This window comes from Cryptomeria japonica, chromosome 5 (genome assembly GCF_030272615.1).
Source record: "Cryptomeria japonica chromosome 5, Sugi_1.0, whole genome shotgun sequence".
NCBI lineage: Eukaryota > Viridiplantae > Streptophyta > Pinopsida > Cupressales > Cupressaceae > Cryptomeria > Cryptomeria japonica.
This window is the reverse complement of record NC_081409.1, coordinates 537,600,986-537,613,148: the sequence shown is the minus strand read 5'-3', so window position 1 is coordinate 537,613,148 and position 12,163 is coordinate 537,600,986. Positions and strand designations below refer to the sequence as shown.

At 33.6% G+C, this 12,163-nt stretch overlaps 1 protein-coding gene across 6 annotated transcripts in view; it reads right to left on the bottom strand.

The window, feature by feature from the left end:
- The window catches only part of LOC131034429 (uncharacterized), a 101,420-nt gene extending 89,996 nt beyond the window's left edge, over positions 1-11,424 (bottom strand). Inside the window, exons 1-10 of one of the 6 annotated variants that reach the window (XM_057965924.2) lie at positions 11,082-11,424; positions 4,107-4,323; positions 2,579-3,919; positions 2,298-2,341; positions 2,098-2,151; positions 1,899-1,952; positions 1,625-1,753; positions 1,350-1,483; positions 573-1,176; positions 167-405 (exon numbers count right to left, since the gene is read on the bottom strand). In XM_057965924.2, the coding sequence (XP_057821907.1) occupies positions 167-405; positions 573-1,176; positions 1,350-1,483; positions 1,625-1,753; positions 1,899-1,952; positions 2,098-2,151; positions 2,298-2,341; positions 2,579-3,919; positions 4,107-4,257 (2,750 nt within the window). In that variant the 5' untranslated portion in view covers positions 4,258-4,323; positions 11,082-11,424. Of the gene's footprint in view, positions 1-166; positions 406-572; positions 1,177-1,349; positions 1,484-1,624; positions 1,754-1,898; positions 1,953-2,097; positions 2,152-2,297; positions 2,342-2,578; positions 3,920-4,106; positions 4,414-11,081 lie in introns of all 6 variants that reach the window. The other 5 variants (XM_057965922.2, XM_057965920.2, XM_057965921.2 and 2 more) reach the window with 5 other exon arrangements.
- Positions 11,425-12,163: the final 739 nt, after the last annotated feature.

The window sequence follows — 12,163 nt, the reverse complement described above, 5'->3', positions numbered from 1 at the left end:
TGTTCTTTGAGTATAATTCAAAATCACAAGAAAACTACCAAACTTCACTATTTGAGGAATTTCAAAATCTGTGGCTGATAAAAAATTACACTCATATCTAGAAGATAAAAGATTAGCATGCAAAGGTGTTGTGCCTGTTAAATTCAAAAAGTAATTAGCCACACACCTTGCAGGTTTCTGTTTCTCACTCAAGGTAGCCCCTCCCTCAGGCAAAACTAGATCTTGGTACGATGTATCCGCATTTCCTTTGTATGAAATAGGATGGTCTTTGCCTTTAGGCCTTGCAGCCATGTTACGGGCACGAAGCATGTTTTTGAATGAAAGAGGTTTCTGATCAGAAGGAACCAATGTCGGCTCTAATTCACTCCACTCAAGCTCCTCTTCATCACCATCCTCATACTTAACCTGCAAAAGCAGATCAACCGACATGCACGTGAAAATATATAAACTTCTTGGGACTTAAAAAGGCAGTGTATCTTCTACAAGCACAAATTCTAAGAAATACAATCTTTAACCATGTTATACAGACAATCTAATTTTAGTTAGGTTGGAGCTATTTTAAATTCCAATACCTTGTAATAGTTGGCTTTATAATCAAAATCTATCACTTCTCCTTTGTAAAGATGACCACCAAAATCTTTCTTTGTTTTCCTTCCTATAAGCCTAATTCCTCCCCCTTGTGCAGGAATATTCTTGTCAGAAGATTCATGACACGCTGATTTAGTCACATCGTGATATGTGGGAGTGGAATTCAGAATATTTACATTCAAACAACTAACAGCTTCAAGATTACTTGATGATGAGACCGAATTCTTCCGTGTGGATATCCTATTCTCCGTTGAGTTGCTCTGACTCTGAGACACCGATTCCACTATGAGCTTGTTTCTCGTCCTCAAATCTGTTGCTTTGTCAAGCTCTACAACAGATTCTCCTTCCAATTTTCTTCTCTTTGTAGCATTTAACTCTTCTGAACATCTCCTTTCCACAGTTCTAGCATTGGTTATAGACCTATCTGCAGCATCTGAAATCAAAAGCTCTTTATTTTTAACTCCATTTTTTTCATTCCCTTTCCTGTTCTCACTCTCTTTAGATTTACCCCTCACTGAAATTGAAGGTTCTCTTTCTCTTGCCTTTGTATCTCCAGGCTCATTGGGTCTCTGTACTCTCTTGAATTTTCTGTGACAAGGATTCTTAGAGAAATCAGAAACCTATCTTACAAAACATAGAAAATGTGCAATATTACTCAATATATCTTACTGTCTCTGTACTCTGCAGCACATTAACCACTGCAAACCAGTTAATACTGTCACTGAAATCAATATATAGGCCTACTGTAACTATTGATGTACCTGTGTTCACGAATGCGTAATCCTGAAGACCTTTTTCGCTTTCTAACTGCTGATTTTCCTCCCTTCGAGTGTAATAAAATAGCTTCTACCTCTTCCCATTCAAGGTCTTCTTCATCCCCATCTTCATACGTTACCTTCAAGTGACAAATGAATTAATAAACAACATTCATACCTAATACAATTCAACAAACTATCCATTGCCAGTTTGAAAAATAAAGCATGAAGATGAAGGACAACTTTTAACTTGTCTAACACTAACTGAAAAAGTTATCTACCTTGTACCACAAAGTTTCTTGATCAAATGCAACTACTTGACCACTGTAATTCTTCTTTCCGAATCTTTTCCTAACTTTCTGCCCCACAACTCCCTCTCCACCATAATCTTCTACGTCAGTTTGTACTTCCTGCCACATATAGCCCCATACCAAAGAAAATCATCCATAAATCACCAGATGAATGGATTATACCCATCTTATACTGACGATGAATCAAATGATCAAAAATTATGATATCCACTCAAATTTGAAGAGGACAAAAAAAGAGGTATACATCTTGTTTTACAACTTCTTCAACCACATGTTCTGCAGAAGTTCGTATTGGCTGCTGCACATGGTGCCAAAACAAAGATATTAATTTCAGAAAATAGTCTGACAGATGAATGAAAGACATCATAATATGAGTATTTTTTCATCCAATAAACAATGCACACATTCCCTTAAATTTTAAAGGGAAAGAAAGACAGGCATACATCTTTCTTTGCAACTTCCTCTTGAACACCATGTTCTGCAGAATTTTGTATAACCTGCAACATATGGTGCCAACTGAAAGATATTAATCTTGGTAAAAGATTAAATGGATGAATGAAAGCCATCTTAACCTATGTGTTTATTATCTGACAGTTGATGAATGCATCCACTAGACTAGAAGGGACAGAAAGTAGCAGCATACATCTTGCTCTGAATTGGACTCTAGTCCTCCATCTGTCATGGCAGCTGTAGGCCAAAAGAACAAAACAGGGATCAATGCCAAATAAATAAAGAATGCAGATTTCCGAAAACAGATAATCCTATTAAATACACAAGAAAAGCACCTACTCGTAATTCCAAAATTATTAAACTTAAAACACAAATATTTAAGCCAGATATTAAACTCTTTGAGGATTGTTAATCCATTTGATCCACCACAGAAAGCTATATTTCTGGAGCTTATTAAGGACTGCTTGAGCATACCTGTAGAGACGCCAGGCACTATCGAAGGAAGCTTGTCATCGGACATCTCACTAATATTAGCACTCGATGAGTTTGTGATTGTAACAGTATTAACAAGGCCATGAGTTCTAGTGAAACAATTTACATTAGAAGGTTCAATATTATTAATAGGAGAAGGATCTTCACTAGATTGTCCAATTTTGTTATGGATGTCCTCAGTAAATGTATTATTATGATCAGCATTTGCAGATGACTCTCCATTCTTGCTAGATAAAAAATCAGTTGGATTGCCTTTGAATATACTCTCATCAGTACCAGAATGCCTTACGCCAACCTTTTGTCCAGCTTCAGTGATAACTTCACTACCCAGTTTCTCGGTAACCACATTTGTAGCATCAACTGAAAAGCTAGAGCTCCCGTACCCATCTATGATCCCATTGGTTATACACCCAGTATCAGCAGACTCTGCAAGTGCAGATGATTTAGCATTTCCAAGTGGACTTTTGTTCACCACATTTGCAGTGTTGGAATGCTCAATCTCAGAAATGGGACTGTTACTAGTGTCATCACTGTGAGTTCTTACACTGTTGTTAGTGTTTGTACCATCAACAGATATTTTCTCTGCAAAAACATCATCTTTACAAACTGCTCTTTCAGCTTCTTTGTATAAAACATCACCAACCGTAATTACAGCATTACTGTCTTGAGCTTTATTCTCTTCAAAATTATTTTCATTCCCCTCATTTGCAGAGTTTGAAAAACACATCTCAGACACACAAATATTTCTCACCTCGTTACTAATTTCTAAATTGGATGTGTGAGCATCTTCTACAAATATCTTGTCAGTAGAAGCAACAAGGTCAACTCTGTTAGATGCCCTTTCATCTTTTATATGTGATATATCAACTGGAATTCCAGCTAGATTATCTTGTGCTGGATTTCCCCCAGTAATCTCTATGGAATCACAACCCTTATCTTCAAGCCGTCTGACTACAATTGCACTCTTGTCACCCTCAACATCCACAGAAACCAACTTTGCATTATTTTCAGGGGAATCAATGCCCATGCAGAGCTTATGATCCGTAATATCGCCAGTTACAGCAGGAATTGAAATCTCAGAATGCAATTCCACCTCAGCAGATGGAGCTTCATTAGGTGTAGATTCTGCTTGCAAAATCATTCCACCATCAGTACCATCACTTTCATTGTAATTACTTTCTACAGTTTGGTCTGAAAAGAACTCTGTCTTCTTTTCACTTGGCATGCTTTCCATAAAAATATCAGGATTATTATTTGTAACATTAGATGTTGTATCCAGACAAAGATCCTTAGAAAATTTATAGCCTGCAATAGTGCCATGAGCTGCAAAATATTAGCATATTTGAGTTAAGGGATGTTGTTGACACTACAGATATTATCTTCACTCTGTTAACTCCACACATTCATTCAGCTAAATCAGTTTAGTAAAGTGTATAGCACACTGCTACGCATCGCAATAACAAAAAATGAAAATTTTGAATTTCAAAGTTGACATAATCCTTGTCCTCACCAGAATTTGAAGATGATCCAAATGTAGTTGCAGAAATGCCAGCACTTTCAACCAACAATACAGACCCTTTCTCAGCAGATGACACAAACGTTGTAGCTCCCACAAGTTCTTCAGTTTGTGTAGAAGGATCACAAGGCTTTGAGCCTGACATCTGCTGGTCTTCTATATAAATCAATCTCAAAATCTAAGCATATCAACCAAGGCATACAGAAGGCAACTGGGAGTCAATGGAAACAGCTTGAATCAGACCCAAGACTATGATGTGTTTACACCGACAAAAGGCAAAATCCTAAGAGAACATATCTCTCTGTTACAAAAGAATAACAATGGACATCATATGATAAACAGATTGGATGTTTTCTAATGCATGACAGAATTAATTAGCATTTGATGCAAATACCCTCAACAAATACTGATGTCAGAAAAACAAATCATATAAAATACATTGAAACAATCTCTAAGCAAATAAATTAACTCATCATATTCACATGCAGAATATTCATGTAAGCAGAAGTCAAGTTCAGATAATTTAACATATATAGTGTAGAACGGAATGGCAAAAATTGCAACTTTTTCCCTGGAAAATGTGAAAGAAAATTGAACATTAAGCACCAATTTTGACCAGTTCCTCTGATTTCTGCCAATTTTTTCAATTATAATCATGATTTTTTTAAGTTTTATATGCTAGATTTCATCGAACTGGTAGGGTTTATATTAGGGTTGGAAGGCATCAATGTGTTTTTTGAATTAGGAAAAGAGAAAATCCATCAAACAACAAAAAAAGGTTCATTTCTGGTGCGGTGCAAGCGGATAAGCTTCTGTGTCTCGGCACAGATAACCCCCTCCCTCCCCTGCACATGCAACAACAAAGCTGTCCAACTCCAAAATACCTCTCAAAAAGATCCACATTGTTACAACTGGCAATAGATCCTCACGTGGCTCTTCTACACAAAAAAAGGTGGCCTTCTAACACTATGAGTGCCTCCAAATGCTCTGACAACGAACCTCGATCTTTAATGGCTGCAGGGGCTGTGCAAAATTACAATATCCAGCTACGTTACATTTTAGATCTCCTCCTCCTAAAAACCTTTCACTGATGTAAGGAATGTAACCTTAGTGGTAGGCATAGCTGGTGTTGTTTTTCTATCTCAGGTTTCATTTTGAGTTTTGTAAGGGCAAGACCCTAGTCTTATGATAGTGGAAAAGCTGCAGAGCAGCTGAAGGCATGTAATTTTCTCCTTTCAATCAATACAATTATTAAACCTGTTATTGATCAAAAAAAAAAAAGGGTTGAAAATTATAGAAAAAGGGACAATATTTGTTGCTTCCAAAATTTAAAAACAATCAATAGCATATAAGTTTTTGAAAAACTTCTTGATTTTGAAATTTAATCAAATAAATTGCAGATAGGGTTTTCCATGATAAGAGATGCAGAGAATGAACAAATATTTAACATTTTCTAACATTTAATCAAGTTAGAAAATTAAAATATATTTAATCAAGCTCACTGAATAATGCATTAGAAATATCACTAAAAAGGAGTGCATAATCCAATGTTGCAATGTATGTTTAGGGGGGCTCATAACAAGCATACATATACAAAGATTGAAAAACAACAAATAACTCAATATCACAACAATATTGCATATAACATGCATGTCAGATTAAATTTTCTGAATTAGGTTAAAAAAAAATTGTTTCCAAGCTTTTCCACTGAGAAGGTATATGATACCTCAGGCTTAGATGGAGTGGCAAGAGTTCATATATCACAAACTTGATCAAAGGATCAAAACTCGTAGAAGTACAAATTTAATAATATATATGTTAAATACAAATTAGGTCACTTGGACCTCTCCACCATATGCTCAGTCCCAAGATAACTTCTACATTGAACTTTTCATAGTTTGTCAAAAGAAGCTAAGTCACCGTGTTTGAATTCGAATTCGGCAACCATGAAATTCGGATACAGTTCGGCAAGGGCAAAAAATTTGACAAAAAAAAATTGACATTAAATTCGCCTTATATAATTTTTTTAAATATAAATAATATATCCAATAAATTGTAAAATAAAAATTAATATATATTTTTAAAATTTAAAAACAAGACAAAAACAGATCAATAAGTAAAATATTATAATAATAAATTAAATATACTACATATTAATATTTTTTAAAAATATAAATATAAATAAAAAAAATTAAACAATAATAATAGAACTCTCACCCGATAAGTTAAAACTCTCACCGGATAATAATAATAATATTATTAATATTTCAACAATAAAACTCTCACCCTAAGTTTAAAAAAAATACTTTCACCGTTCAGGTTTATGAATATGAATACAGGGACTTTGGGGGAAACTTGCGGCGCCTGCGCAGGGGGCTCACGAATTCACAAAAGGAGCACGAACACACAAACCGAGCACAAACAAACACCACCAGCTTCAATCGCACGATGGACGAACTTCAATTTCAGTCGGAACCCTACAAAACAAAACCCACATTTCCGCTGTACGAATTTGAGCTGGAACCCTACGAATTTGAGCTGGAAAACAAATCACATTTTCGCCATACAAATTTGAGGCAAACATTTACGAATTTTATTAAATTTTTATGGGTTCAACGAATTTTGAACCTGAAGCCGAAAATTCGGCGAATGCGGTGACACAGAATAGAAGCATCATCTGATCCAATTATGTCAAGCATGCACCATCAGTTTTGTGGCTTCAAAATTTCTCTTGGTTATGTGGAGACAGTTGTTGCTAGACCGTAAATTGTTTAATCAAAAACATATAAATGCAAGAAAAACATGTTTGTTTTGGATTTAGTTAATTGTTTGACTTTGTACAAACCAGATTGTCATTGACATTTTAAAAGCTATCAGCATCTAGTTATTATTTGTGCACTATGAAACATGCATTGTGCAATGCTATGTAGTTAGTGATATGAACATTTATCAACAAAAATTTATATTTCATAATTCATGGCTAAACTCTCAATTTTATTTGCTCTACATCCTTATGCTATTGAAATGGCCTTTGAATTACAAAAACAACAAGTTTTGTCCCTTTTTCTATATTTTTTTACATTTTTTTAATCCAAATATTTCTCATTTAAATCCTGATTTTTTTTAAATAGCTTAAACTTTTGGACTATAGAAAAAATTGCTAAACCTACAATCGTATCTCATCATCTTATTATCATACAGTAAAGTTTAACTAGTGCCTTGTTTTTTCTTGTGTATCTATGTTCCAACACTAAAGTGACAACTTTCCAAATAAATCAAAGCAAAAGGAAAAGATAAAATAGGTTCAAATAAGTTTAATATATATTGTTAATTTTGAAAATCCAAAAAGGTGGTAAAATCTCATATATAACTCCCTATCAAGAAAAATATTTATGGGTAGGATTAATATTGCAAGGTTTATCCCATGGAAACAATCTTACAAGTTACAGGTCAAAAGTTTTCAAGGTGTATGCCATGTTCATCTATACTTCGAGAATCAATATGTGTTTTGACTTTCAATTAAAAAATATGAACTCAAACAAAAACTTGACTGCACAATTCTGCAAAATAAGACAACTACTTTCAGGGATCTATACATATAAACTTTACCGGTTTAAAGATTTGAGTTGCAAAGCATAACAGTCCATTCCTAACGGATACATAGCACTGAAGTTGTCATTGGATTTTTATAGTTTTTTATAATTATTGTATCAAGTTTTAATTTGTTTAATTATTCCTAAACATGTTTGATTTCTTCCGATCCTACTCTTTCATATAGAAAAATTTTCGAAGGTAACAACGTAATTTTCAGCACCAATGCTTACAAGATCTCCATATGACCATTGTATTGGTAGTATGGGTTGTCTTAGGAACATTTGCCCCTCTCCACAACTTAATTTGAAACATGTATTATGGTGGATACATATTTCAATACAACCACCTCCTAGCATCATATGGTATGAACATATAATTATCAGGCAGTTCACCGATTTCAGCCTAAGTCATTGTTTGACCACCACATTTAAACAGCTTTTGATATCAATTAGCATGCACTCAGCTTATATCATTAGTTTTCTCAGCACATTGGCAAAAAATATATAGAAAAAAAATCATCCTTTTAAGTAAAGGAATTCCAAACACCTACCTCCCAATGTCATAAGTATGCACATAGTTTTATGCAATTTACAAGATTTAGCCTAAGTCACTGAAATACCACCACATTGAGACAGCTTACAATAATTACCATACACACAGTTTGTATTGACAAATATTATTAGAAAAAAGTAAAAAACTCTCTCCATTTTTTTAAATGTTTCTTTATTTTTGAAGTTATAGACTTATAGTCCATCTATCAGACAGTGTATCGCCAATCATGAGATTTGGTTAGCATAAAATGATCAAATATATCGAAACTCAACTTACCCAGAACTAAATTATATGCAAATCCATTCACTTGAAAAAGTTCTTTAAATTGCCATTCATAGGAATTATATCCATAAACAAATAAATGCAAGTGTGTTTGCTTGTACAATTCTTTAAATCACCAATGGCGTTTCTTTTAAGTTAACCTTCCATTTATGCACCTTGAGATCTATAATGTCTCTGCCATAGCTTATATAATCAATACTTTTGCAATAAAAGAATGTGTTTAGTTGTAAAAGATGTGGTTCTACTTACAATTTTCTATAAATCATTTTTTGTCCATATGGATGCATGCAGGAGAATTTTACCCTTTTCTAGGGACTAAGCTTCACACCTTTCCTCTTTTAGTTACACTAATATTGTCTAAAGCTCACATGCTAATATTCTTTCTACATCTCTAAACATCGTGCCTTCAGAAACTAATTATCTTTACCTTGTTCCACTCTCAAGCTTTTAGCATGGATCTTTTTCCACCTCAATATTAGAAATTTAGAACTCTCAAAGATAAAAAGCTACTGAGATATTTCAATGGCACCTCCTTGCAATCCTTGAATTTCATTGACATCAAAGATTTTAGGCATTCGTCTTTTCCTAGTTCAAAATCAAATAGAGGATCAAACAGATGGAACTTCTAATGACTCTTATATTCTTGCAGTTGATACTGCATTTGAAAATCTGATGTTGTAGCATTAACTAAGATGTTGAATTCACACATCAAGACAAAAGGGTTTCCAATAGATGAGCTATTTAGATATCTAAAAACGTGTAAATAAGACAGCCCTACATACCTGTTCAACATCCTAACAGCCAAAGCTGTAGGTCATAATATGCTAAAGACATTACCTTCTGGGATTACAGGAATTCACCGGTGTCTTAACTTGAATGTATTACACAAATAAAGAAAGCATTGCAACATGAAACAAATAAGCCCAACAAGAAGAACTTTACTGGAACATTTGTCATTGTAAGGTACCTTTAGTCCCAATGGTAAAAACCTGCTTCATTAAGATATTGTATCGTTACTGTATTTTTCAATTATCTTATTCTTTGTATTAACAATTTATCTTGTTCTTGCATTGGTGATTTATCTTATTCTTAAATTGAGAATCATCAAATGTCATGCACTTCAGATTCCACTTTTTTTGCATAATTTATCTTAGAAGAATATCGTCAAGCCTTGTTATGATTCCTGATCACATGTGGGTGTATTTTAACATATGCTACGATTTGCAATTACTTTTTGAGAAATGAGCTAACCTGCAGTCCACCATACTAACATTCAAAACAAGCCTATCTCCGTGCCTCTATTTGAAAATGGCTTTCATCAATTGGAAGTTATGACATGAATACACTGCAAAGTTAGATCCGGATTGTTTTTCAAAGAGGATGATTAACTTTCATTTATGAGTTCCGCACAACCCATGAGATGTGTATACTTCACAAATTCCAAATGGGGGAATCTTACCAACAAAAAAAAAGCAGCTACTATTTTAAATGGATATTTCTCAACATCCATGGCCAAGAGGATCTGAATGTTTGCACCATTCTTAACAAATTTGCTGCCAACCATCTCTACCTATCTTTAGCATAAATTTACAAATATCATCTCATCAAAAATACCACTAAGACGAATCTCCTTCCAATCATAAGGAAACTAGAAATTTTGCATGCCATGAAACCATCTCACTGCAAAACGATCCTAAATTTGCTTGGCAAAACACTCTGGGAACAATCAGAAAGCCTCTCCCGGGAGACAACCAGGTAATTTTTTTGCCAGACTGTTACCCTTTTCAACAGTTAAGCACAACTAGCAAACCATCACAAAAAATTCACATGCCATAAAACCATCTCGATGCAAAATGCTCCTGAATTTGCTTGGCAACACATTCTGGGAACAATCAGAAAGCCTCCACCCGTGAGACTACCAAGTAATTTTGTTGCCATACTTTGTTACTCTTTTCAGCAGGTAAGCAGAACCAACAAAACATCAAGAGAAACTTTGCTATGTTATGTTACAATTTTCACTACCTAAGAACACACCACAAAAGAGTTTGTCTAACTCATCAAAAACCTTGAAAAGTAAGGTAATTTTTTATCTTCTCATTATTATAGGTTGCGTTTGGCAATATGCAGATTTTCGAGTTAGAAAGAACAAACTTAAATGTCAAAAGCGTAAATAAGGTTTCACATAACAAGAATTTCTCACTTATTGCTTTCAGGGGAAATCTGCGAAGCATTTACCAGTCTCTCTGCTATCAAAACAAATGGTCAAACCCTCGTCATTAACGACAAACTAGTAGTAAATTCACTTCAATGCCTAAATCTCTTATGTTTTGCAACTCAGATATGTTTTTAAATTGCTGCAATTAACCCAAAACTTGGAAAACAAAAATTAGAAATGATGATAAAACTCCTGGACTGTACTTATTTTAATGGGAACCATGTCTGTCCAGAATAAGAACACAACCCCATATGGTTGGAGGTCAAGTTCTATGCATAAATAGTTTTACATATAAATTTGCCAAGAAGAAAACTTGTCATCCATACCTGAAAAATCGCGAAAATTGCGGTAAATTTGGCCGCGAAAATTTTCTCTGGGAGAAGACGGAATTGTGAGTTAGACCCTAGTATCTCTCCAGCTTTAAGACACAAAATGTGTACGGATTGTAGAGAAAAAACGGTACAGCACTGTAATTTGTGTCGCTTGAAAAAAGAGTGGGCTCTGCTTCACTCCACTCGTAGGCTCACATGTCGTTCCATTTCATTTCATCATTTTGGTGACATGAAATTTGGCCTGTGATGCATTTAAGTGAAAGTTCGAGGCCATCCATCACATCACATGCGTGTAAAACTATTTATTTTCATATTTGAATTTTTATTATTATTTCTTTTTTTTCCCTATCTTTAAGGAAACAAAATCTCGTTACACGTGATATGACCCTCAATCTAAAGGTTTAAAAACACAGAGGATTTAATATCGACATACTATAATTTTGCTTACCTAGTTTTAGGAAAAACTCATTGACAGATGGTATGGAACATTCGTATATTGCTCATTTGAGGTGGGGAATGCTTGATGGAATAAGAATATTCAGTGTTTGTAGGAATTCGGGATGTAAAAATGTTGAATGAATATAATTATTACTATTTCTAATATTTTGTATTAAAAAAATTTATTAGGTGTAAATATATGATTCCAGAGTCTATAATATTAACATGAATAATTTCAAGAATCAACAGTATGAATTTTTAATTAAATATTTTTAAAAAATTAATATTTAATTTTTAAAATATAATAATTTTTAAATTATTAATATTTTTATGATTAAAATTTTATTTTTTATTAATATCTTTATATTTTCAAAACAACTAATAATGAATTTTTAACACTGTTATTATAATAAAAAATTAAAACAAACTTATGTCAAATAAATACAATTTAAAGTTATCATTGACAATATGGTACGAAAGTAAAAATCATATGCACGTTGTACATGCTCATTGTCCCTGTTCCACTCTCCATTAATATTATACTAAATAAAATAGAGTGGATAAACAATCTTTTTCCATCCTTCAACTTTACTTCTTATGCATTATTATAGTGAAGAATATTTTCCTCCAAGTTGTTT